The 27,728-nt window shown below is 37.8% G+C and overlaps 1 protein-coding gene across 3 annotated transcripts in view; it reads left to right on the top strand.

Moving 5' to 3' along the window:
* RGS6 (regulator of G protein signaling 6) overlaps positions 1-27,728 on the top strand; it is a 629,792-nt gene that overhangs the window by 446,424 nt on the left and 155,640 nt on the right. For all 3 annotated transcript variants that reach the window (XM_037832376.1, XM_037832375.1, XM_037832377.1), the window contains exon 3: positions 5,822-5,921. In XM_037832376.1, the coding sequence (XP_037688304.1) occupies positions 5,822-5,921 (100 nt within the window). The remainder of the gene's footprint in view (positions 1-5,821; positions 5,922-27,728) is intronic.

Raw genomic sequence — 27,728 nt, 5'->3', positions numbered from 1 at the left:
AAATTAGTTGATTGGATAATTATTTTATGCAAACAAAACCAATATTTGCCCTTTATTATTTCTGTTAGTGCAATCTGTACAAGGCAGAGATGGACAGGTGTGCACTGATCAAGATTGAGCACTGTCAGGGCCGCTTTGGACCTGGCTTCTGATGTCATTCATCCAACATAGTTTCCTAAAGTGTCAGAAATTCCCGGGTTCTGCCCAACACCCTTCCCCCACCTTGTACCCCTTTGGGGAAGTGTTCTATGTGGATCCACCTGGGAGGATGGGCAGCATAGAGAAGAGGAGCCCGGAGGCCTGATTACCTGTCCTGCCCTTTCCTTTAAGACACAGCTTAGCATTTGTCAACTCAGATAAGCCCCTTGTATTTTAGAACCTTAAAAGACCTTAGCAGCAGGCCTATCATTGCACAGATGAAGGAAGTAAAATCCAGAGAGGTTAAGCAACTTATCCAAGGTCAACACAGCAAGCCAGTGAAGTTGAGGCTTCGCAGGTCTCCTAGGCTTCAGTCCAGTGTTCTTCCTACTGCCCCACCGCTGCTTCAGTTTGTAAAGAGAGGATGGCTTCTCCTCACTCCTCTCTCACAGCCTATTGGCTATGCCAACAAATTATGTCTACCATCTCTTTAATATTTGTCATTAAAAGAAAACCTACCCTATAGTGAAATGGCTTCCATTTTCCTGCTGTTTGGAAGAAGGTTTTACCTGCATGTCAGGGCTGAGTGTTGAGCTCCCTCAGAGAAGGGTTTCCTGTTAGCTGTGACCCATCCAGGCAGAACCAACCGAGCTGGCCGAGTGGTTTCTCTGCATCACTTGGCTGTCAGATAAGGACCACCTGCTTATGGATTGACACAGTGACGCTTAGGTCCAAGCATGCTCCCTGATGACACTGAACTTCATATTAAAGGACGTCAGGGAATTGAGTTTGCTCTTCTTCTGAAACAAAAGGTGTCAGAAGTTAGAGGGAACTGAACAGTCAAGAAAAGTATATACCTCCCCATCTCCCCAGATAAATCCAACAAAGCCCCAGGGACAAAGAGGAAACAGTGGAGCGGCAAGACATCAGCAGTCATTGGGCAGAAATATATCTTGTGATGGTTGATAATCTGATTATCTTGATCAATTTCACTCCATCCTCTTCTATCCTCTTAGGACTATGCTATGCTTTTCCTTTGATGCCAAATGTATTAAGTGCCTTGTATCTGAAAACCATGTTGGCAGGCCTTGGTTGAGAATGCAGAAATGAATTTTAGTTTCCTTGTCTATAGTGGTGGGGGATATAATAACCTACCTCTTATGAAAATTAAATGAATTAATAGAGGTTAACTCATTAAATGAGTTAATAGAGTAAGTACTCAACAAATATTAGCTACAAAACTGAAAAGGAAAACCCAGGTGTAGTCCCTGTATGCAAAAGGATTTGAATCTAAAGACGGAGATGGAAGACTTTGAAAACAGTAGTAATTAAACACCAAGACCATATTTTTAGGGGTTAAAGAGTCGCTCTTTTAAAGGTAAAATGAATTATAATCTTTGTCCAGTGTTGCAGTTTGCTAATGCTGCCTTTTTGCAAAACACCAGGAATGGATTGGCTTTTATAAAGGGGGTTTATGTGGTTACACAGTTACAGTCTTAAGGCCATAAGGTGTCCAAGGTAAGTCATCAACACTTGGGTGCCTTCACTGGAGGATGGCCAATGGTGTCCGGAAAACCTCTGTTAGCTGGGAAGGCACATGGCTGGCATCTGCTCTGGCGTTCTGGTTTCAAAATGGCTTTCTCCCAGGATGTTCCTCTCTAGGCAGCAGTTTCTCAAAAATGTCACTCTTAGTTGCACTTGGGATATTTGTCCTCTCTCAGCTTCTCCAGAGCAAGAGTCTGCTTTCAACGGCCGTCTTTAAACTGTCTCTCATCTGCGGCTCCTGTGCTTTCTTCAAAGTGTCCCTCTTGGCTGTAGCAAGCTCACACTTTCTGTCTGAGCTTATATAGTGCCCCAGTAAACTAATCAAGGCCCATGCTGAATGGGTGGGGCCACACCTCCATGGAATGTATCCAGTGAAAGATCTCGCCCACAGTTGAGTGATCACATCTCCACGGAAACATCCAAACAAAAGTCTCAAACCCAATCAACACCAGTATGTTTCCTGCCCACACAAGACTGCATCAAAAATAATGGTGTTTGGGGAGACATAATACATCCAAATCAGCGCATTTAGCAAGAACGAAATGAGTTGTAAATATTAGAGGTGGAAAAGGTAAAGATGGAAGCCTACCAGGTAACACTGGAGACTAACACTGCAGCGTTCAGCTCAAGGTTCAGTCATATGTATTATGAGAGTGGGCAATACCAAGCTTAGCTGGAAAGTGCCCTGGGATCCCCAATATGACACTGGAAGAAGTAAGATTCCCAGGAATCAGCAAGGCTCTGGGCCACTTACACGGTCCATGTCTCTCATAATTACCTTCCAGGATCTGCCCTCATTGCTGGATCTGACTCAGAGATGTGTTGTAGGCAAATTTTTCTGAGGGTCTGGGAACTAGAAGATAAGCTTTAGATCTGATAAACAGAGCTTGGCATTGGAGTCAGGAAGACTTAGGAAGGAATCTATATTGACTCTGCTACTTAATAGCTACATAACCTTGGATAAATCACTTAACCTTTCTGAACCTCAATTTCAGCATCTTTATTAAATAACTTTAAAGACAGGAATAAACTTGGTAATTTATATGAAATACCTAGAATAGTATCAATCATATAATAGATGTTTCAAAATGCTTGTTATTATTTTTATAAGATCCCAGGAGCCTACTTTTGATTTTTGTTGGGTCTGTGCTCTTGGCAATTTTCCAGAAACTGTGATAAGGAATCTCAGAGAGAGTATTATTAGCTGATGTTGCAGTAGACCATACTCCAGAATCAAACTGAGCTGTCACAAATTTGACACAGCAACAGAATGGGCTACCTGGAATAACACAGTCTTTAAGAGTTTTTAAGTAATAGTGGATAGCATAGGTGGAATTTATGTTTTCTTAAAAAGGATTCGATTCTGAGATACTCCAAGATTCACTGGATTCTTATTGTTAGGTATTTTTTGTGGTTTCAACAATTTTTGATACATGAATTTTTTTCCAGAACACTGCTGTATCAGTCAGCTACCACCAAAATAACCCTGTACCACAAGCCATCCCAAATTCAGTGACATATAACAATAAGCATTTACTTCTTGCTCATAAAAAGTTGGGTTCATCCAAGTTAGCTGAGGTTTGGCTGATCCAGGCTAGGCTCAGTCAAGCTATGGGTTGGGTCCCATCCATTCTAGATGTCTCTAATCCTCTTTGGAATAGCAGATACTTGAGGCATGTTCTTCTCATGGCAGAAGGCAGGAGGGCGAGAGGGTAAGCATAACTATGCAGGTACATTACAAGCGTCTGCCCACATCACATTCAGTAGCATCCTATTTGCCAGGGAAGTTACAAAGCCAAACCCAAATGTTAATGGGAAGATTCTAGGCCCACCATGAGTCATGACAAGGGTCTGGGTGTATATTAATATTATGTAGAGTCAAGAATTGGAACCAACAATTCATTCTGCCACACACCTGTGATGGTGTAAACTATTGTTGGAGTCCAATCCCCTTTTGATGAGTGATTATTTGATGATTGATATAACTCTTGGTACATTGTAGGCCAATATAAAAAGCTAAGTCTTCCTTGGTAAATAAGTACTTTTAAGATTCAGTGGGCTGATGAAGCAACTAAACAGAGCAGAGTAGAAAAAAGTCTTGGAGATTTCCTCTGCACAGCCAATCCTCCAAATCCAGCACACATCAACAGAGACTGGAAATTATTACCATCTAATACACATCAGGGGTCTAACTGAATTGAATTATTGGCTTCCTTCCAATTCTCAATGATTTTCTGGCCATTCCACAGAAAGCATCAATGTAACTGATACTTCTAGTTTCAGATAATGCAATAGATTAAAAACAAAGATTACTTTGAAAATGTGACCACTTTCACGGAATAGCTCTCCTCAGCTATTGATAAGTAATACTGAAACTACTCTAAATTGCTGGGTTTAGAAGACAGAAGGCAGGGCAGTGGCTGATACTATTACCATCGATGTGGATTTTAAATCAATCTTATGCCATTGTTTAACAGAGCGAAGAGCTTCTGAGAATGACCCTTTTCCCTAGCATGATACCCTCATCCATTGCCTGAGGGGCTGGGAATAAGGATTCTTTCTCATTCTCAGTACTTCTCAGCAAAACCCAGAAATATCCAGGAGAGCATGGGTTCCCTGCTTTGCGGATTTTCTAAGAACCTATTGGGAGGCAGCATAGCTCAGAGGTTAGAAGTGAGCTCCAGAGTCTGGCTCCATAGCTGAGTAGCTCCATGAAGGTAGCGTAACAACCTCCTGTGGTATTCACAGAGGCTGCTCACCGTGTGAGTATTCCGATCCCTTCCCCCCGACACCCACAACACTGAACCCCCTGGCTTCTTTGTGGGTGAGTCAAATCATGCGACTAGCTGTGGCCAAAGAGCTGTGAACCAATGGATTATGTGTAACTTCTGAGCTGTAACATTTAATACCCAGTGCATGACTCTCCGGCACACTCTCTGGTCCCTCTAGCGCAGTGACCAGCGGCACCCAAGACGGTGGCAGATCCATCACCCCGGACCCCACGGTACCTACAGTGAACAGAGTTCCCTTGTTGATCTGTGTGGACATGTAGTGTGAGGGAGAAATGAACCTTCATTATCTTCAGGGGCTGATGTTTGGGGTTATTTATTACCACCATAGCTCACTAAACCTTAGTTTCTTCATTTGAAAAATGAGGACAGTAGCAGTATCTATCTTATGAGGTAATTATGAAGATTAAATAGGATAACACGTGTATAATACTTAGAACAGTACCTAGCACATGGTAAATTCTTAGTACTTTTGGTTATTGGATATTATTATTATTATTATAGAATTATTAGGGCATATTGTAACTTTGTCTCTTAACAAGTTGTCTATTTTTATCAAATAAGTTAAGTCATGTGTCTTTGAAAAAATTACTTAACCTCAGACTCCAATACTAGTATGTTAGACTAGTTGGTTTCTTAACTTACATCCCCACTGTTCCATTTCTTTTCTCTGTGTTCTGTTTTCAATATAAGTACATAGTATTATCTTATGTGGGCCACAGCCCACAATTGTCTTTCCCCTGATACTGTGGTCTTCCTTAGTCCAAAAGGAGGGGCTCGTGCCCTTGTTCCTCTTTAGTCCTTGTCCAAGGAGCCCACCCTCATGTCACCCCTCAAAATTACTAAGAACTGCTTTCCAGCTTCTCCAGATCAGGGCTTTCTATATATATATTTATCCTCTCCCATCTGACACTGACTGGGTCCTTCTCTGGTCCCAGAGGTTACCCTGCCTGGACTTCCTAATAGCAATATTTTAGTACATTAGGTTGAACCATATGAAATTGCCATTTTTAGGTTGAAAACAGCAATTTCATATGGTTCAGGCTATATTTAAACTCGATTTGGGAAAGAGGATTTTGTCACGCATGTTGAATTACATGTTAGATCCCTTCGAGAATCCTAATGTCCTTCTTCCTATTACCTTGTTGAACTGGGGGTCGTTCTTATAGAGCATGTCTGATGCTCTTTCCCATAACCCTCTGACATCCCAAACCCAGCCCTTGGTCATAGCAGATACTGATTCCCTGTTTTTAGACTAACTAGGTAGAGGCTTGTCATCCACGTTCACACATTTTGGCTATTACTCTGTGAGATAAAATAACTTTTTTTTTTCCTTCAACCTCCTTCAGATTGAAGACATCATTACAAAGATGCAAGATGACAAGACAGGAGGTGTGCCCATCAGAACAGTGAAGAGCTTTCTCTCCAAGATCCCCAGCGTCGTCACAGGTAAAGCATTTTCCTTACAACATATTGGTGGTAACAGGATATGGCTGTGAAGAGTTTTATAGTCTAGATTATCACCTTAGCAATATCTAAGAATTGGTGAATATTAAAGATGTACACTCCATGTGTTTCTTAAATTAAATCAAGTCCTGATCTTGGTTTGGAGAAAGATGCTACTCTTTGCCAATTATTAGGCACGGCTTACCATGGCCAACCCTTTTGTGTAGAGGTTGAGGTCTCTGGCAAGAAACAAGCACATTAATAGACTGACTAGCCCAACAAAGTTTGGCCTATGGGAGTACAAAAGCACAAAAAAATTAAAGAAATTAATTCTAGTTAAACAAATTTTAAGAAAGTCTTATCTTCAAATTCCCCCAAAGAATTGCTTTTATTTTCAGTTTTTAGCTCACTCTATTTGAACTCCTTAAAGAAATGCTTTAAAAATATTTTCTGCATTTCTTTATTGTGTTTTTATTTTGTGTGCTCTTATTTCTCTTTGCAATGTAATTGTGAAATATATCAAATGCTGGGGTACAGTTTCAAGAATAATAAAATACAACATATGTACTTATTGCCCTCCATCATAAATAACATATTATCAGTATCTTATAGTCTCCTGTGCACCTACCGAATTACTTGTGCCTCCCTTCCCACCAGAGTTAGCCATTATTTTTGTACTAATCAATTCACTGCTTTTCTTCATAGTTTTACCTCATAGGTATGTGTTCTTTTCTCTCTAAACAAATAAATTAAGGTACATTTTTAGATGATTTCATCATTATTGAAGTCCGGCTATTTGCTTTCCAAAATTCAGGAATGAAATAGCCTCAGTTTCCACTACACACATATTAGAAGGGCTAAAAAAATATACTGAAAATACAGAGAGCTGGTGAGGATATAGAACAACCAGACATCTCTCAAAGTACTGGTAGGAATGCAAAATGGTACAGTCACTCTGGAAAACAGTTTGGCAGTTTCTTATAAAGTGAAATATACTTACCATATGACCCAGAAATCTCACTCAGTCCTAGGAGTTTACTCTAGAAAAACATAAGCCTATGTTCATACAAAAAATTGCATATTAATATTTATAGCACTCCACTTGTAATCACCCCAAATTGGAAATAACCAATGTCTGTCGGTGCATGAATGGATAAACAAACTGTGGTATATCTATATTCAGCCATAAAGAGGAATGAAATATTGATACATGCAACAACTTGGATGAATCCGTCATTTTAATGAATGAAAGAAGCCAGTCTCAAAAGGTTACATTCTATATGACTCTGTTTACATGGCATTTACAAAAGACAAAACTGTACTGATGGAGAACAGATCAGTGGTTGCCAGGGTTGGGGGTAGTGTAACTACAAAGGGATAGCATGAGAAAATTTCTATGGGTGATGCAACTGTTCTATGTCCTGATTGTGGTGGTGGTGACATGCATCTACAGACAAATTGACATCCATAGAATATTATACCAAAAAAAGAGTCAATATTACTGTATGTTACTTAAAATACAAAACAAAATAAAACGACTGAGTTGAGGTATCCGTATGTATCCCAACTCGTTATCCAGACTGTCACTGAACTCAGGTGCCAAATAAATTTGGATAATGAAGGATGCTTGTGTTATTAGTTGTGGTAGATTGAATCGTGTACCCCCAAGAAAAGACAATTTCTTAATCTTATCTGCACTCCAGGAACCCATTTTAAATAGGACCCTTTGAATCTATATTATCATCTAAGATAAGACTCTTTTGTGAATAGGATCTTTTAAGATCCTGTTTAGGTATGGCCCAGTGGAATCAGGGTGGGCCTTCATCCATGTTACTGGAGGCCTTATAATCAGAAAACAGAAACCAGACGAAGCCAGAGTATGTAGATGCCAGAAGTCAGAGAAAACAAAGGAGGAGACCAAAGACATTGCCATGTGACAGAAGCAGAGATGCAAGTCAAGGAACCCAAGGATTGCAGCAAGCGGAGTCCAGAATGCTACATAGACCAAGAGAAAGCACAGCTTGCTGACACCTTGCTTTGGGACTTCTAGCCTCTAAACCCATGAGCCAATACATTCTTGTTATTTAGGTTAATCCATTGTGTGGTATTTGTCATAGCAGCTCTGAAAAACTAAGACATTAGTGTTCCCTAATTTTGAAATTCATATATACGAAACGATACTGTATATACTTTTCTGTGACTTGGTTCTTTTGTTCAACAATATAATTTTGAGATATACATGTTGATACACATAACTATGGTTTGCTCATCTTCACTACTGTATAGCATTCCATTGTATGACTATGCTGCAATCTATTCTCCAATCTACTGTCAAAGGCCATTTGGATTGTTTTCAGATGTATTAATCAGGGTCCAGTTAGGAGACAGAAACCACAGCAGTAATTTGAACATGGAACATATTCTATTTAAATTTAACTAGTAAACGATAGTTCACTACTAAAAGGAATAAAAGAGAAGTATATAGGAATAGGCCACCACAGCTACTCTGAGGCTGAGATGCAACCTCCTAGTTGCCTGGCGGCTTCTGTTGTGTCAACGTCATGAGAGACCCTCCGTGGTGCGTCATTGGAGCAACCCGGCCCGTTGTGCACGCAGCTGACCGGCGGAGCTCCCTCCCGCGTCCCCCGTCTGGTCCGGGAGGGCCCAGGCACCCGCCTAGATGGCGACCCCACTGGGTGTGCCACGGGGCACCTGCCCTGCTTCTGCCGCGTCCCCACTGCTAACTCACCTGAACGAGTAATAGATAATCTTCCAGCTGATATATCCACTGGCATTTATTATGGTTGGGCCAGTGTTGGAAGTGGAGATGTCCATAAGATGGTGGTGAGCATAGGATGGAACCCAAACTACTAGGACAGGAGAAAGTCCAGGGAAACTCACATTGTGCACACCTTCACAGGGGTCTCCTATGCGGAAATCCTCAATGTGGCTGTTGTTGGCTGCCTCCGCCCAGAAAAGAACCTTCATTCTTTAGAGTCACTTATTTCAGCAACCCAAGGTGATATTGAGGAAGCCAAGAAAGGACCAGAATTACCAGGACATTTGAAACTCAGAGAAGATGATTTCTTCCAGATTCCTAAGAGCAAAATAATGTATGGCCACTGCAGAAAAAATCATCTTAATTATTCATTTACTGTTTTCTAGTTTTTCACTGCTTATAATTACAGAGTCTCATGTTGTCTGTTTTAAAAATCAATCATTTTCCTATAGCTGTGAATTAAACAGTATAATGTAATTACTATATTTATGCTTCAACTGTTAAATCAAACCCATCGTGCCACAGTACTAAAAAGATTCATTTAAAAATCAAGATTCTTTTTTATGTCATATGTGGATTAAAAACTCTTTCAAAGCTTTCTGAAATGTACCACTAGAAAGGTCTTACATTTCTTATAATGGAAATAAAATGTATATAAATGTGGGTGAGAGATGTATCACTAGTTTGTGATGAGAAGTATGATTCTCGTGGTAAAATACCGGTATACATGTACTTGTTTAGCATGTGCTGCTAAACAGAGAAGGCTTGTAGAGGTAAATGAATTAAAAAGAACTTTGGTAGTTTATTATCAACCTAAAAGGAAAAATCCAGACTTTGTATTTTTGATAATTGTGCATTGATTTTTTGACATTAATGTGTTTTATTATAGACATGAAGACTTGTGAAATTTCATTTCAGTCATTTCTTTTATGAGGTGAAATCATTGTACTCGGTTCCATTTTTGTATAGACTTTCCTCAATTCTAAATTGTCTTGAATGCCTCCTTCCACCATTTTTTTTTGTTGTATTTTAAGACAAAGAAAAATGAGTGTTTTTCAAATCTTTAGTTCTCAATTTTGTGTTGGATAACACATCTTCTCCTTTTTAAGAGGAGATATTCTTGTTCTCAACATTTTTCTTGATTGGTTCCTTTTCCCTTAAATGATTGTCAGTGTCAAGTTTTTGGTTTTCTGTTTGGGCTTTTTTTTTTTTTTTTTTTCCTATTTAGAATAACTTACAGCTGTGCACTTACAGGGGCTGCAATCTTTTACCCTTCCATCCTTTCACTATGTGAACAGCAATTACCATGCATATCTACATTGCATTCTTAGAAAAAAAAAAAAACTTCATGTTTCTTCAAGATTTTAATTGAACATATAGCAGTTCATTTATGTATACCAGGTTCTTAAAGAACAAAAAATGCTTGGGATTTCCCTCTCCTGAAAATATTTAAGAGCCAATTAAACTATGAAAGAGCTTGAAAATTATTTTTTTTTCATGTAATTATATTCCTGAGACAATCTAAACTCTATAGTTGTATGTATTATACACAATTATTTATACACAATTATTTATAATGCCGGTCTAAAGAGTGCTTATAGCTTGGGGGAAAAGCATAAATAATAAAGTTCTGGTTAAATTTTTAAAAAAAGAGTCCAGGAAAGCAAATGTAGGGAGTACTTTCTACAGATAGGGCTAAGGGAGAGTATTCAAGGAAGGAACTTAGGACTTGGAAGAAGCCCCATCCCCTAAGGCTGAGACTGAGACTTCACAGAAGAGTGTGTGGTTGCAGCTCCACTGAATGGCAGAGAAATTTGCTGGGGTGCTGTGGACCAGATCTGCTTGGCAGATGGCAGGCTTGGCTGGCAAGCAGAAGGCCGCACACTGGGATGCTGGTGAAATGGTGAGCACCAGTGACCATTCTCCCACATGCCACTGGCAGCTGTACTGTTCAAACAAGAAGAAAAGCTCACCAGAACCACAAAGAGATGTGCCTTCTTTTGCTGTTTCTTATGGTGGCCCTCCAATGCCCTATACTATCAAAGAAGTAATATTTACAGGGTCCAGCTCTAGTATCACAAAATAGGTTTAAAACGGTGGGTTTGAAGCTGAAAGGCAATACATCGATAACTGACACCCCACCTGATTAGTGGTTTTTCCTAACAATGCTGTTTTTTACATTCCTATACATGTCTGTTTGTATACTTGTGCATGAGTTTCTCTAAACTATACATAGGAATAGAATTGCTATGTTAAATGTATGCAGCTTTTGAATTTTAGTAAATATTGACAAACTGCTTTTTGAAGTCATTTACCCAATACACTCCTACTGGCAGTGAATGAGGGATCACGTTACTCCACAACATTGCCAACTCTTGGGTATGGGCCAACATTTTGATTTTTGCCAATATAGTAGATATATAATAACTCTTTTTGGTTTTCATTTGCATTTTCCTCATTGTAAATGCGGTTGTGCATCTTGTCAGATGTTGCTGGAGTTTTTTTCCTCAATTCTGGTTGCCTCTTTCATGAAATATGTTCTAGACATTTGCTTATTTTTCTTTTGTTGTTTGTCTTTTTATTAGTGATTTATAAGTGTTCTTTATGCATATCAGACACATTCCTTTGGCTGTTATATGTAACACCAATATTTTCTCACAGTCTATCGCTTATCTTGGGATTTTCTTTATGGTGTTTTTTTGGTGAACAAAGTTCTTAACTTTTACTGAATAGAATTTATCAATATTTTCTTTTTGGTTTATGCTCATTTGTCTTGTTTAAGAAGCTCTTTTCTATCCCAAGATCATCAAGATATCTTGTGAATTGTGTTCTAAAAGCCTTATAGCTTCACCAGTTACCTTTTTAGTCAATATGAAATTGATTTTTGAATGTGGTCCAGTTTTATTTTCTTTCATATAGAAAACCAGTAATCTAAGGATCATTAAATATTTCATTCCTTCCACATTAATCTGCAATGCTCATTCCATCATAAATCAGTGCCAATATGGTTATGGGATCTTTTCAGGGCAAACTATTCTATTCTATGGGTATTTTTTCTATCTCTACCCTAATATCACACTGAGTCTATCATTAGAGTTTTATTAGAATTATTTGTTGATACCAAATTAGGCAAAACCTCCAAATTTGGTCCTTTTCTTCAGAGATGTTTGGATTGTTTTTTGCTCTTTATTTATTTTTCCATATATATTTTAGAATTAGTTTTTAGAATTTCTTGAACACATTGATGGGATTTGACTAGACCTGCATCAGTTTTGGGGAAATTGACATCCTCATAATGTTGTGCCTGCCTTTCTCTATTCTTCATATGCCATATCTCTCCATTTATTTAAGTTGCCCTCCAATATTTTTTAATAAAGAATAAAATTTTCTTCATGAATTACAAATACATCTTTTGTTAAATTTGTTGAATTATACTTCATATTATATACTTATTATATGTATAATAAATGAAGTCTTTAAAATTTTATTTTCTAACTGCTTATTGATGTTGTATAGAAATGCAATTAACTTTTGCATATTGATTTTCTATCCAGGAACCTTGCTAAACTGTCTTGTTAGTTCTCATAACTTATCCGTATACTATTTAGGTTTTCTCTCATAGAAAAATCATTACTGCAACTTATACAGACTTGTTTATTTTCCATCCTTTTCTGTCTTTTTCTTTTTTGTCTTATTGTGCTGGATACAATACATTACAATGTGGAATAGAAGTGGTAATAATGATCAGTCTTTTCTTAGCCCTGACATTTTAAGAGGCATTGTCATGATTTCACCATTAATGTGATGTTTGCAGTATGGTTTTTGAGGATGATTTTTATCAGACTAAGTTCCCCTCTAATCCTAGTATACTAAGAGCTATTGTTTTTTAATCATGAATGGATATTGAATTTCATTGGATGCTTTGTTGACATCTATCAAGATGATCATACGATTATTTTCCTTCAAACTATTGATGTAATAATTACACTAAATAATTTTCTAATATCAAGCCATTCTGATTCCTAATTGGCTACAGTATACTATTTTTTCATACCTTGATGGATTTCATTTGCAAATATGTTGTTTATGATTTTTTGTATCTATTTTTATGGGAAAATTGGTCTGCTGACTTGCTTATACTCCTTGCTGGTTTGAGTATCAAATTTATGCTAACCTCAAAAAAAGAACCATGAAGTAGTATCTTTTGTTGATGTTGTTGTTCTCTGAAAAATAATTTTCTCTTTAATTACGCTTTTGATTGTTTTGTTTCAATTATTTTATTTTTTATTTCTATATGTTCCATCTGGTTCTTTTACAATATGCTTGTTCATTCATTCAAAAAATGTTATTGTGTCTTTATAATTTTCTAGGCATTGTTGGATACTGGGGATTCAGAAGTAAATGAATCAGATCAAAATTTCTGCTCTTGTGGAATTTAGATTCTGGTGGAGGAGACAATAAATATGATAAATGAGAAAATTTTTGCAGACTTTTAGATCACAATAAGGGCTAGGGAGAAAAACAAACTATGGAAAGGGGGGTGGGAAATGTTTGAGTGTTTCAATTTTGAAATAAGTGGCCAAGGAAGAGCTCTCTGAGAAGGTAGGCATTTATGTAGAGACCAAAAGGAGATGAGATATTGAATCATGTTGCTATTGAAGGAAAGAACATTCCAGACAAGTGCAAAGTCTCCAAGTCAGGAATGTTCTGGTTATTGAGGAACTGAGAGGAGCCAGAGTGACTAGAGTAGAGTAAAGAAGAGAAAGGATAGTGGGAATGAGGTCAGAGTGATAATGTAAAGCTAGATCACATATCCTCTTGGTCATTATAAGGCCACTGGAGGGCTTTGTCCATGGGGTGACATGCTCTGACCTGAATTTCACCAGGATCATTCTCTTCTATTTGTGGGTAGGGAGTGGCTATTGTAAAAATGGTGGCTAGCTGAGGCTATCAGCATTGGAAGTGTATGAATTGGTCAGACTCTGATTCAAGTTTGAAGATAGAATAGATAGTATTTGCTGATAGAAAAGATATGAACTATGAGAGAAAGAAAGGAATCAATGATGACTCCACAAGTTGTGGCTTGAACAGCTGGAAGCACGGAGTTGCCTTTAATTTCATTGGGGAAGAATGTGAGAGAGCAGGGAGTTCATTCATTTGCTCAGCTAAAGGATAAGAAGTCAAATGATCAATTTTAGACATATTGAGTTCCACATGCCTGTTGAGATATTCATTTGGAAGTGACAAGTAAGCGTTTGAATATATGAATCTAAATTTTAAGGGAGAGTCTGAGCTGGGGACATAAATGACCAGCATATAGATAGTATTTAAAGCTATAGGAGTCATGAGTTCATCAAGGGAGTGAGTGTAGATAGAAAACATAATCCAAATCCTAAATATGACTATTCTCCAATACTCCAAAATAGAGAGGTCAGGGCAAGAAGGAGAAATCAGAAAAATAAAATTGAGAAACAGTAGCTGGAGAAGAGGAGGAAAATTAGGAGAATATGGTTTCTTGGAAGCCAAGTTTTCTAGAAAGTGTTTTGAGAAAGAGTGGTGTGATCTACTACATTAAATGCTGGTAACAATTAAGTAAGTTGAGGACTGAGAATTGACCATTGAATTTAGCACATTGAATTCATTGGTGACCTTGAAAAGGTACTTTCCATCAAGCATTGGGAGCAAAAAGCCTTACTGGAGTGGATTCAAGTCAAAATGGAAGGAGAGAGATTTGAGGTAGTGAATATAGTTAATATGTGAAGAATTTTCCTGTAAAAGGAAGAAATGCACTCTATCTGGAGGGGTAAATGGGATCAGAACATGTATTTTTAAAAAACAATATGAAAGTAACAGAATATTTGAATGTTGATGGGAATGACTTAATAGAGAGTGAAAAATGATGCAAGAGTAAAGGAAAATTCAAGGAATCATATCCAGGAGTAAGTGAAAGGAGATAGAATCTAGTGCACAGACAGGTAGGTAGCTTTAGCTAGAAACATGTACAATAATCCATAGGGAGAGGAGGGGAAGTAGAGTAGATGCACAGAGCTACAGTAGGTGGGGAGATGTGGTGGGAGCTTATAGAACTCCTCTTTTATTTGTTTCCATTTTCTTAACATACTGGAAGCAGAGAGAGTGGAGATATTGAAGGTTTGAGGAAAGATGAGATAAATAGTCATCTAGGAGAACAGAGGGGTCAACTGGACTAGGAAAATAGAGTTTTAGAGTTTTGATTACTAGATAGCATTAAGTATTGTCTTGAAGTTACTAATATTTGTGCATTTAAAAAGAGACAATTCTTTCTCCAGACACATTTAGCTCTGTGAGTTTGGGCATGGATCAGAGGTGGAAAGATGGACTTAATGAAGGTTGTAGCAAGTATGAGTGTATGATGTATCAAGAGAGAGGCAAGAGAGCAACTTAAATGATTGACCATTAAATTTTAACCAAATAAGAAGGGAAGTGAGAACATGAGATGAGTGAGGGACAGTGAAGAACAGTGATAACAATAAATTGTAGGCTGAGTGGCAAAGGATTTTTAGAGTTGAAGGCTATAAATATAAGAGGTGGTGGTTGGAGGGTGGAGTGTTTAAAATTGAAGTTACTGAGGAGTTACAATAATTGATGGTGACAAATGTCTAGGACATGACCATGTGAATAAGTGGCCAAGGTAGGATGGAGGGTGTTTCGTTTTGCTAAAGCTGCCAGGATGCAATATACCAGAAGTGGGTTGGTTTTTTCAGTGGGGTTTTACTAGCTTACAAATTTACAGTTCTAAGACCATGAAAATGTCCAAATTAGGGGATCAAGAGAAAGATACCTTCTGTGAGGAAAGGATGATGGCATCCAGCATTCCTCTGTCACATGGGAAGGCACCTGGTGATGTCTGCTGGTCCTTCTCTCCTGAGCCCTGGTTTCAAAATTGTTCCCTCAGTTTCTGTGGGTCCTTCTTGCTTCTCCTGGGATGTTTTCTTTCTCAGTTCTCTCTCTCTGTGAGCTCTCTTAAAGAACTCCAGTGAAGGATTAAGACCCACCTTGAATTGGGTGGGTCACATCTCCATGGAAACAACCTAATCCAAAAGCCCCACCCACAATAGGTCTACCCCCACAGGGCTGGATTGAAAGAACATGGCATTTTCTGGGGAACACAATGGCTCCAAAGCAGCACAGAGGGCAAGATCATCGGAGGAGAGGAGGTCAAGGAACTGAGAGGCCATGATACTGGAAGGTTGAGCTATATGGGTATTGAAAACAAAAACAGAAAACAATTCCATTCACAATAGCTTCTAAAAGAATAAAATACCTAGGAATAAATTTAACCAAGTAGGTGACGGGCCTGCACACTGAAAACCACAAAACTGCTAAAAGAAATGAAAGAAGACCTAAATAAATGGCAAGACATTCTGTATTCATAGTTAGGAAGACTTAATATTGTTTAGATGTCAATACTGTCTGAAGGAATTCACAGATTCAATGCAATCCCTATCAAAATTCCAGGAGCCTTTTTTGCAGAAATGGAAAAGCCATTACTCAAATTCATATGGAATTGCAAAGGGCCCTGAATAGCCAAATCAATATTATAAAAGAAGAACAAAGTTGGAGGCCTCATGCTTCCCAATTTCAAAACTTATTACAAAGACACAGTAATCAAAACAATGTGGTACTGACATAAAGATAGACATATAGATCAATGAAATAGAATAGAAAGTTCAGAAATAAACTCATACATCTATGGCCAACTGATTTTTGACAAGGGTGCCAAGTACATTGATTGGGGAAAGATCAGTCTCTTCAACAAATGGTGCTAGGAAGACTGGATATCCACATGCAAAAGAGTGAAATTGGATCCCTACCTCACACCATATACAAAATGTAACTTTAAATGGATCGAGGACCTAAACATAAAAGCTAAAACCATAAAACTCTTAGAAGAAAACATAGTAGAAAAATCTTCATAACCTTGGATTTGGCGGCAATTTCTTAGACACGACACCAAAACAAGTAACAAAAGAAAAAAATAGATAAAACAGACTTCATAAAAATTTAAAACTTTTGTACTTCAAAGGACACTATCAAGAAAGTGAAAAGACAACCTATAGAATGGGAGAAAATAATTGCTAATCATATTTCTAATAAGGGTTTACTATCCAGAATATATTAAGAACTGGTACAACTCAACAACAACAAAAAAAATGGGCAAAGGACTTACATGTACATTTCTCTAAAGAAGATATACAGAGGGTCAATAAACACATTAAAAGATGCCATTATTTGTCATCAGGGAAATGGAAATCAAAACCATACCCACTAGAATGGCTATTATTAAAGAGACAAAAAAATAACAAAGTGTTGATGAGGATGCAGAAAAATAGAAACCTTCATGCTTTGTTGGTGGGAATGTAAAATGGTGTGGACACTGTGGAAATCAACTCAATCCTTCAGAGAGTTGAACATAGAAATACCATATAACCTGGAAATACCACTTCTTGGTATTTACCCAAAAGAACTGAAAGCAGGAACTTGAACAGATATTTGTGAAACAATGTTCAGAGCTGCATTATTCACAATAGCCAAAAAGTGGAAGCTACCCAAATGTCCATCAAGATAAACAAAATGCAGTATGTACACACAATGGAATATTATTCAGCCATTAAAAAAGAATGAAGTTCTGATACATTTTACAACATGAATGAACCTTGAAGACATTATGCTGTGTAAAGTAAGCCAGACACAAAAAGATAGATATTGTATGATTTCACTTATATGCTATCCTAAAATATGCATATTCACAGAGACAGAGAGTAGACTAAGGTTACCAGGGGCTGAGTAGCAAGCTGAAGGGGATGTCTGCTTAATGAGTACAGAGTTTCTATTGAGATGATGAAAAGTTGGGGTAATAGATATTGGTTATGGTAACACAATATTATGAATGTAATTCATAATACTGAATTGTACACTTGAAAGTGGTTAAAATAGGAAATTTTGAGTTGTATATATGTTATTACAATAAAAAGTTTAGAAAATAGATGATAGAGATAGTAGGTAGGTAGATAGATCGATAGATGATAGATAGATAGATAGACAGATAGAGAGATAGATGACCCTAAGGCCAATAAAATCCCAGGACAGAAGATGCATCTCATGCTCAGCCTTACCAAGGGATCAAACACAGAGCATCTAGACAGCATCTGCTGTGGCACAATGAACAGTCATCATTTGGAACACAGGAAATTCACTCAGCCATGCCAACCAACACACAAAGACTTCGGTCTGCACCAATTAGTACTTAACAGCCACGGACTGAAACAAAAAATTCAGTTGAGATTTCAGATGGAGCCACAATTGCAGCCATCAACCCCATGAGCAGTATGTTCAGACCCACAGCTGGAGTGCTAGCTAGCACCAGCACTCCAGCTCCAAGCTCTTCACCTCCACCAACCTCCTCTAGGGAGAAACCCTGGAATGGTATTTCAGGAAATCATTATTGCTCTTCACCCTCCTAAAGTTGCTGGTGCTCAAGAAGAGAGCTTGATGCAGGGAAAATTCAGATCACCAAGACCCGAGGGTATCAAACGTAAGATGGAAGTCAAGAAATACATAGCTACTCTGTCACTATGCCAATGGAGGCTGTGTCTACACGCATCCGTTACCAGCCCACAGTGCAGCCTTTCCTGCCACTCAGCAGCCTCCATCAGACATTTTGACCATTAGTGAAACAGCCAGTCTCCCATCACAAGCCAGTAATAACCCTTTCAGTCACGTTAGGAGTCCTTATCACCAGCATTAGCGCTCCCCTCCACCAGCAACAGCTGCAAATAGCTATTCCTCTTCTCTATTGGGACCCCTTTGCCTTAGGAAAAACTAAAATGGAAAGATTAAAGTGGAGCCAATAGAAATAAGAAGCCAAGTTTAACCAGCACAATCTCTCCAATGCTTGCATTGCTGGCAGCAAACTATCCATGCCTACATGTGACCTACCACCTGGTACCTCACCAAGGGAAAACCATCGAACAAAAAGCAAGTAATTTCAGTGGAAGAAGGCAAAAAGATGAAGCCAACTAGCACCATGATAAGAGTCTTCTGGTAAAAGCTGAGAAGCACAAGTTTTCTCCCAAAGACCATATTAATAAGGGGCATGTGTGGTGTGTCCCAGTGCATCCAAGAATCCATCACCATCAGAAGCTCTGCAAAGCTGCTTATCACCACTTTCTCAGCAGTATGGTGAAAACCAAAGAGGAAAATAATGTAAATCTGCAGGAAGTAGCCCTGAGAAAGAAGTATCTTTATAGAAGATCCATTTCTTTGTTGCCCAGTTCCTACATTGAAGTCAAAAATTTCATCAACCTATCCAAATTACCCCAAAGGTAAAAAGAAGCAACTGTTAATGACCTACACCAAATAAATAAACATGGAATTATGCAGATGTGTGTATTAAATTAGTGAATTTAATCAAATTGGTAAACCCAGGCAAGAAATTCTAAACTGAAGGTTTTGGCAAATGAGAAGAAGATCCTAGAACAAAAATGTGTTTGCAAAAAAAAAAAAAAAAAAAAAGTCAAAATTGAAATAAAAGTAAAAAATATAGACCTGGGGAATATTAACTTTGAAAAGACAATTTGTGAAGAATGAGGACAGGAATGAAGGGGAAGATATAGTTAGAAGCAGAGCAGAACAGTGAAATAAAGAAATTCTAGAAGTCATAGGTGACATCACAGGGACCCAGAGGTGAATATATGTTATTTCTTCCAGATGAGCCCCTTTTAAGCAGGCTTTTTGGTACTTTTGTTTACAACCTTCCTAATGTGTTAGTGCCTACTAATTGGAACAAGGGACATTAAACGTGGTAGGCATTTCTGGGCCTTTCATCTTTTTCTTTTTTCCCCAGAAGAAATGGGAATGACTGTGGTGGTGAACGCATAACTATGTGATTATACCAGGAGCCATTGATTATATACTTAGGATGTTTATATGGGCCTTTCATCTTATAAATTAAATTTATCTGGTGCATTCCTTGCAGGACCTATAAAGAGCCTGGACTGAGATGATTTTTTCTGACCATCTATGCTGAAAAAGAAATGTCATCCTATCTTGTTATTCTCTTCTTTTTCTTTCTGACCTTCACATGTCTGATCTAGCCTTTACAACCAGGACAAGGGCCCTGAAAGAGCTGTCACACTTCAAATTTTAAATAGCTTTGAACCACCCATTCTTGTCGTTTTTAAAAAAATAATTTCAAAGTAAGTTTGTCATATTGTTTTTCCTATGTATATCAAATTTGGGTCCCTTATTCTGAACTATACTTCTGGAAACAAGTACTTCTGTAGTTGGTGTGATGATGCAAATTTTAAGTATACACACTGCTAAATATTAACAAAAGACTCAAAGAGGGAGAAATTGGAATTAGGTGGAGGTTGATACCTTCACTCAATATAGGGACTTCAAGAAGGAATAAGTTTGGGAGGGAGGACACAAGATCAGTCTTGGTCATGATAAGTTTGAGATTTTGAAGGCAGCATTTGGGTGGTGCTGTCCAGGAGACAGTTGGAAGTGAAAGGCTGAGGTTCTGGAGAACATTTTATATATGACACATGGATTTGGGTGTCATCAGAGGCTAAATGGCAGGGGACTCCAGGCACGGGACGAGGTACTAGGGGTTGCACATCCTCATCTATAATCCATGAACTCCATCCCCTACCTAGCCTTGCAAAACCATGTTACTCTACATCCCATCTCCTATGACTTTGAGTTTGAAATTTTCCTGCCTGACATGTCAGGGTAATTATCCCCACCTCTCATATCAGGAACTCGTAGGTGAATACATAGATGTGGCTGGGATGGAAAGGGTGAAAGATGCCCATTGGTTCACCGGTGGGTTTGAACCTGTGGGGGGTGGGTTGGGAAGGACAGCCCAGGAAGTAAATGTACTGAAACAGGAGATAGAAATATTTAGGGGGAAGAATACCAAACACCATAGATAGCCATTAGAACACAGTCTCTCCCTCAAAAATAAAAATTAAGAGATAAAGGCTGAGGTTTAGCAAATAAATGAACTTCAGAGAACATAGATGGAGATTTGGAGAAGGAAAGGGGAAAGAAAAAAGGACCCGACATTATACCAAAAGCCAAGGCAGTTCTTTTGGAAAGGCTCATGGGGTGAGATAAGACTTGAAAATGAATTCCAACCCATGAAAGATGCTACCATCCCGACTTCCAGAGGCTCGAAATTTCTGAGCCAGGTGCCCACAGAAATGGTACCTCATGATCACCTTACCACTCCCCTTTCAGAATACGAGGTGAGCCTCTTCAGATTTTCCTTTCTGAATATTAGGTAATGAAAACAGTAGTTAGAGACAAGATTGTGAGGTTTCTGAGTTCCAACTTCCAGCTTGCCAGCCCTTTCCATTCCCAACCTGCCCTGCACGTGATAGACATATCCTGGGCAGAAGGCCTGCCAAATCCAGGAAACCAGCCAGATCACAAGAGGCAGTCATTCCAGGGTAATTCTGTCACCAGAATGCCAGGAAGAATTTTCCAGGGACTTTGAAGGTTAATTTTTTTTCAGGCCAACCTCAAAAGTACAAATTCCTAGTATATGAAAGCCATAGTATACCTCTAATCTCACTTATTCTTGCAAACAGGAAAATAGTTCCAGAGACATGATGTAATGTGACCCCAAAATCACACAGCTTTTTAGGGACTGAACAAAGACTAGAATCTGGATTCCTTATGACCATTGCAATGCTGTTTCCATGGCCTTGTCCTGAAAATTATAGACTCTTGAATTGGAAAATTTCCTTAAAGGTGTCTGATGCATTCCACCTGAATATGAGAATCACTTGGGTGATACAATACAGGACCTCCCTGTGGTTCTGGGTTCAGTAACCTCTATTTTCAGGATCTGCCCAGGTTGTCTAATATAGCTTGTCTGAATTCTGGAATCTCTATAGCCAGCACATCCCTTCCAAGTGCTCTCAAGCCTCTATTTGAATAGCTTCCAAAGATAAATGTCGTCATCTCTTCATTCCGTCTTTTGGACAACTTTAACCTTTAGAATTGTCTTCCTCATACCAAAGTGAAACTTATCTGTCTCCCTATAATTTCCATCCATTTGTCCTAGTTCTACCTCTTTCTCACAATCAAAGAATAGAGGAATGAGTTTGATTACAAATCAACCCACCAAGCTCCTCCTTAGGAATTTCTATTGTATAAATAATATTCAGAAAGTATCCTAAATAAATACATGCATTTTTTATTCTGCTATTCCATCATATTCATGTGTGTGTGCATTTCCATCTCTTTTTATAATCCACAAATTTATTTTTAATGGCTTTATGTTGCCATAAACTTTTGAAGTATTTTCCTAATGGCCTCTTGGCAGGACAGTGAGGGGTAAAGAGTCCAGGGCTACATCACTGTCACTAGGTAACTGTGTGACCTTGAGTTGGTCATCAGTCTCTTTGGGCCTTAGTTTCCTCATCTAAGTTAGTAGGTTTGGATTAAACAACCTCTATTACCCATTGTGGCTCAGACCTTCTGTGATTCATCACCAGATGTGTGTGAAAGCTGAAGGTCATGCTTTCCACCTATTCCTTTAGATGTTCCAACTGAATCTATTCCTGGGTTAATCTAGACCATCAGAGAGCTCTGTGTCTGGTCCTGCCATATTACCTCCCTATGGAATTCTTTTGCTGAATTGTGTTTTGGTGTGATGCCATACAAATGTATTAAAGGATTCCATAAGAAACAGCCCCGTGGCCTCATCTTTGGGTTTACTCTAAGGATGTTGTTTGCTAAATATCAATAAGAAGAACATTCCTTCTGGCATCTGTGTCAGAAATGTGTTCAATTAATGGTACTAGAATAACTGGATGTTCCTGTGGACAAAAATTGTCCTCATGTTTGCATGCAAAATTCAGTTCAAGTGGACAACAAGTCTGAATGGGAAAGGCAAAACAATAAATCTTTTAGAGGGTAGGAAGGTATTTTTGTGGCCTCCAGGATAGAAAAACATTTTTAACAGGGCACAAATAGCATTAACCATAAAGAAAATAATTGATAAATTGGAATACATTAAATTAAGAACTTCTGTTCATTAAGAGAAAGCACCTTTGCTTGAAAAAGCAAGCCACAGAGTGAAAGAAGACATATGCAATACGTATAACACAAAGGGTGTGGATAGCTGTATTCCAATAAAACTTTATTTACAAAAACAGGGGGCAAGCCATAATTTGCTAACCCCTGTCTTGCGTGAATCTCACAAACAAGATGTTGAGCAAAAGAAGGCATTTGCAGAAAGATATATACTGTATTATTCCATTTATATAAAATTCAAAAAGCAGGAATTATATAATGATAGCATTGAAGGATACATATTTAGGTGATAAAAGGGATAGGGAAAGTATGGAAGTGGTTACCATAAAAGTAAGTATTATTTTTTCTCTAAGAGGCAGGGAGTATATTGTGATTGGGATAGTACCTGTGGGGGACTACTGGAGAGCCAGAAATTTTTTTTTAACCTGACTTATGTTAACAGGAGTGTTGTCTTTAAATAATTGTAACTGTACATAAGTGTTTTTGAGCACTTTTCTGTATATGTAATATTTCACAATACAAATAGTTTTTTTTTAACAAAAGGTAATTTGCAATCAGTTTGGTGAATAAAGTCTGTCATCAAACTGGGAAGTGCCAATTTTTGTTTAAATAAGCTGTGACTTTGAGTAATTGAAGCTAGTTTTCTTTTTCTTATAACCTGTTTCCTAAGTTTATTTTCAAAGAGAATTTTGGAATCCTCTTTGATTTCCAAAAACATCTGTCACACTTCAAACCAGTCCTAATTGAAGTAAAGGTGTAGACTCATGAGGCGCCAACTCTGAAACAGATAATGCTTAATTATTGATTATGCTGTGGTTGCCTTAACAAATATAAATCCACTAAAGTGTATTTTATTTACTTTCTTCTTATGAGGTTCATTTTATTAACAACCTGAAATCCTGTCATTGTAATTGTGAAAGCAAAAGACAAAACTCTGATGTTCTCAGCCTTTGTGTCATTAAAATCTTACTCTAAATGTCACATTAATTCATCTTTTTCACATTTTCGTTGTTTTATTTATTTATTTATTTATTTTGCTTTGAGAAAAAAATGCTAAGTGGAATGAAAGAAGGAAAGACAGCACATTTATTAAGAGTGAAAATACACCATACAACCCTCTAATTGTACTAAGATTTCTTTTTAAACACTTCTATAAAATTTGTTTGGGAGTCAGATAAAATTTGAGGAGAGAATGAAATCCAGATTCATTGCAACAGACCCAGCATCTCTGTCTTGTTTTTTTTTTTAAAGAAAGAATCAGGAAACTACCATGCATACCACACCGTGTAAACAGGGATAGTGGGCTAGAAACAATGACTATTGCTTCCATCAAATCAGTTATTGTAGCACTGAATTCTATAGACTTAAATGATTGGAAGCATTGCTTTCCTAACAAGCAAGGCTAGCAAAATCATGTTGTGGGCAGGTAGTCTATGCAAAGATTGTGAACGTGGAGACCGTTAATTTTCAGCTTAGCTTCTTGTGCAATTGATTCTGTCCTTCTAGTTTACTGAAGACAATGGCACCAGATATAGCTTTAATTTATGAAACACAAAACATTATTACTGGCATTTTAAAGCACTTATGGCATGTATTATGTATGTACAATTTTAAAAACCTGTGTTAGAACCTGTCATTGTGTCATCTATCAAGGCTATTTTTTTGTTAAACATACTGACTTTAATAAGGCATGTTTTGCAGAAATAAAACCTAATCCTACTCTCAGTTGCAACCACAGGAAATTTGAAGTTATTTTATGTAAAACTTGGATTACAACCCTTAACCTAGCTTTTAGCTATAAAACATTTTCCAGATTCAAGAACAATTTTCATTGGTTCAGGATCTTCTACATATCAAAACTTGTAGGATCTAGTTAAAGCAATACCTGGAGGGAAATGTACAGCTGAAAATAAATAAACTAAGATTCTAATTTGACAAGTATAAAAACAAATAACGGAATGAATCCATAGAAATTAGATAAAGAAATTAAAGAGGGTAATTTAATAAAACAGGGAAAATAAATCAAGTGGACCCAAATGGCCTTTGAAAAGAAGCATTATTACTTTTTGAGTTAAGTACTCAATATTCTCACATCTTTACCTTTCCGGTACATTTAATAGTACCAGATCAAATTGACAAACCTCGGGCAAAATTAACTGAGCAAAAGGGAGAAACAAATAAATATCAGAATGAAAAGGAACTATAAGTATAGATACAACAGCATAGATTAAAAGATAATCAGAGTACTTTAAACAATTTTATACCAAAAACTGAAAATTTTGTGAAAAGAGCAAATTTCAAAAAAAAATGTTAATTACCAAAACTGACCCAAGAAAAACATTTTAATCAACATCCCTATAACTTTTAATGAATGTTTTAAAATTTTCCTATATAGAAAACACCAGTCCCAGGTTTCTGCAGGTGGGTTCTGCAAACATTCAAGGAACAAATAATTTCAATCTTATATAACCTCTTAGAAACAATAGAAAAAAAAAGGTAGAACATTCTCCTGCTCATTCTATGAGATTAGTTCTACTTTCATACCCAAACTATAAATGCCTGTATGACATAGGAAAATTACAGCTAAATTTCTTTCAGGAATGTAGATGGAAAGAATCCTTAACAAAATCATAGAAAATTCCATCTAGAAGTGTTGAAAAAAAGATCATAGATCAATAGCAAGTTGAGTTATTACAGGATTGCAAGGTTACAATCACTGATTGTGTTATCAGCAAGTGGGCTCATTGCCTGATGGGCATAGAAGCCAATATTATGACACCAAGATTTCGAGAAAAGAAAGTTAGTTTATTGCAAGGCAGCCAGGCAAGGAAATAGGCGGTAAGTCTCAAATCTGTCTCCTTGAGCTGAAAAGACTTAGAATTTTTATGAGATTTAGTGGAGGCTGGACTAAGGAGGTGGAATGAGGTGTCACAGGGGTGCCGTGATATGAGGTGAAGTTGGGGGCAGTAATTAGTTGAGCATGTGCAGTGAGAGATCATGCCAGTTCAGTCCATACATCACAAGTTTAAAAATGGTGACCTAGGCATGACAAGGGGTGTGATTTTTAGTATTACAATTAAACATCGGTAACTTTAGGTCAAAGTTTTATCCTTTTGCATATGCTCCAGCTTCCATATCTAGTTGGACTGGTCTTGATTAGTTTCTACAAGGGAAGAAGGATACAGGAACTAGTCTTTGGTGAAGCAAGTACTTATTAATAAACATGAGTAGGTGGACCTCAAGCAAGTAAGTGAGGAGTTAGGAAATGGACTTCCTAGCAACTGGTTTCAATTGTAGGAGAATGCAAGTTTACAATACTAGATTGTAGAAGAAATAGGTACAGAAAAAATAATATTTAACATTTAACAACCAGATCATCATGAAAACTCTCAACAAACTAGGAATAGAAGGGTACACTGATGGTTATTTCATTATCATTGTTTAATGTACCTGTTTTAGTTTCCTGGCTGCTAAAACAAATACCGTGCAATGGCTTGTTTTAATCAATGGGAATGTATTGGCTCATGATTTTGAGGTTAGAAGTCCAAAATTGAGGCATCAGCAAGGGGTGCTTTCTTCCCAGGGACTGTGGCAATCTGGGGCTGGCTGCTGGTGATCCTTGGTCCTTGGCTGCTTGTCATGTGGCAGTGTACATGGCAGCCTTTCCTGGCATCTCTCTCTGTTAGACTTTCACTCCTTCTATAAAGGACTCTGGGAATCCCAACCTGATTCAGTGGGGCCACATCTTATCTGATGTAACATCTTGAAGAGCTCTGATTTACAGTAGGACCATACCTACCAGAATGCAGACCAGAACAAGAACATGTCCAAACTGGGGTACACAATTCAATCCACCACAGGAGCTATGCTTTATACCCTTTCATGATATATTTATGATGTATTTCACAGTGAAAAAGTTTTTCAGAAGTTTACTACTATATATATACATTATAATTGCAACCACATAAAAACTGTATACACACGCACATGAATGTGTGTGAAAGAGAGATTTTAAAGGAATATATAAAAAAAGTATATCATGAGATGGGGCCATATGAACACATTCACTTTTAGAAGATGAATTTGACTTTGCAGTGCTTTGGATTACACCCTGTCTCATGAATCTAGTGTTGACAGGAGACCATTGAAAACCATTCAAGCTTATATATTTTCAAATAGGCCATATTACTTTCAGCCACACTGCCAGACTTCTGTAAACAAACACCTGACTGATCTCTAGTTGTTACTCAGTTATCCCTATTCAGTTTATTGACATCCACACACAGGCAATATTCATGCCTCGAGCTGACACCTTTTCTTGATGGGTCATGGAGACTGAGGGAGGAGCGGGTTCTCTCACCTCGTTCCTTCTGTTTTACTTCTTCCTAAGGAAGATCATTTGTCCTCCATTGGCAAACCAAGGGCAGGGCCATGGGGATAGTCCATTCAAAGTGCAGGCATTAGGGGGAAAAAGGGATGTACAGTCTGCAGAGAATTTAAAAAAAAATAATAAAACTGAGTAAAAGTGGGTGTGCTTTATATTATCACCACACATCTGCAATTCTAAACATCAGTGATAAAATACTCCTCCCCCCACAAATTATTTTGGTGATCTATGAGTTATTACTGAGTTATAATAATATATACATAAGCTTCAAGTTAGCACATTTTAATTACTTGTCCATTAATAATATCTGTTCTAGTTTGCTAATGCTGCCAGAATGCAAAATACCAGAGATGGATTGGATTTTATAAAAGGGGGTTTATTTGGTTACACAAGTACAGTCTTAAGGCCATAAAGTGTCCAAGGTAACACATCAGCAATCGAGTACCTTCACTGGAGGATGGCCAATGGTGTCCGGAAAACCTCTGTTAGCTGGGAAGGCATGTGGCTGGCATCTGCTCCAAAGTTCTGGTTTCAAAATGGCTTTCTCCCAGGA

The sequence above is a fragment of the Choloepus didactylus genome, chromosome 4 (genome assembly GCF_015220235.1).
Source record: "Choloepus didactylus isolate mChoDid1 chromosome 4, mChoDid1.pri, whole genome shotgun sequence".
Lineage (NCBI taxonomy): Eukaryota > Metazoa > Chordata > Mammalia > Pilosa > Megalonychidae > Choloepus > Choloepus didactylus.
Note: the sequence above shows the minus strand (reverse complement) of the source record. Positions and strands in the feature narration are given on the sequence as shown.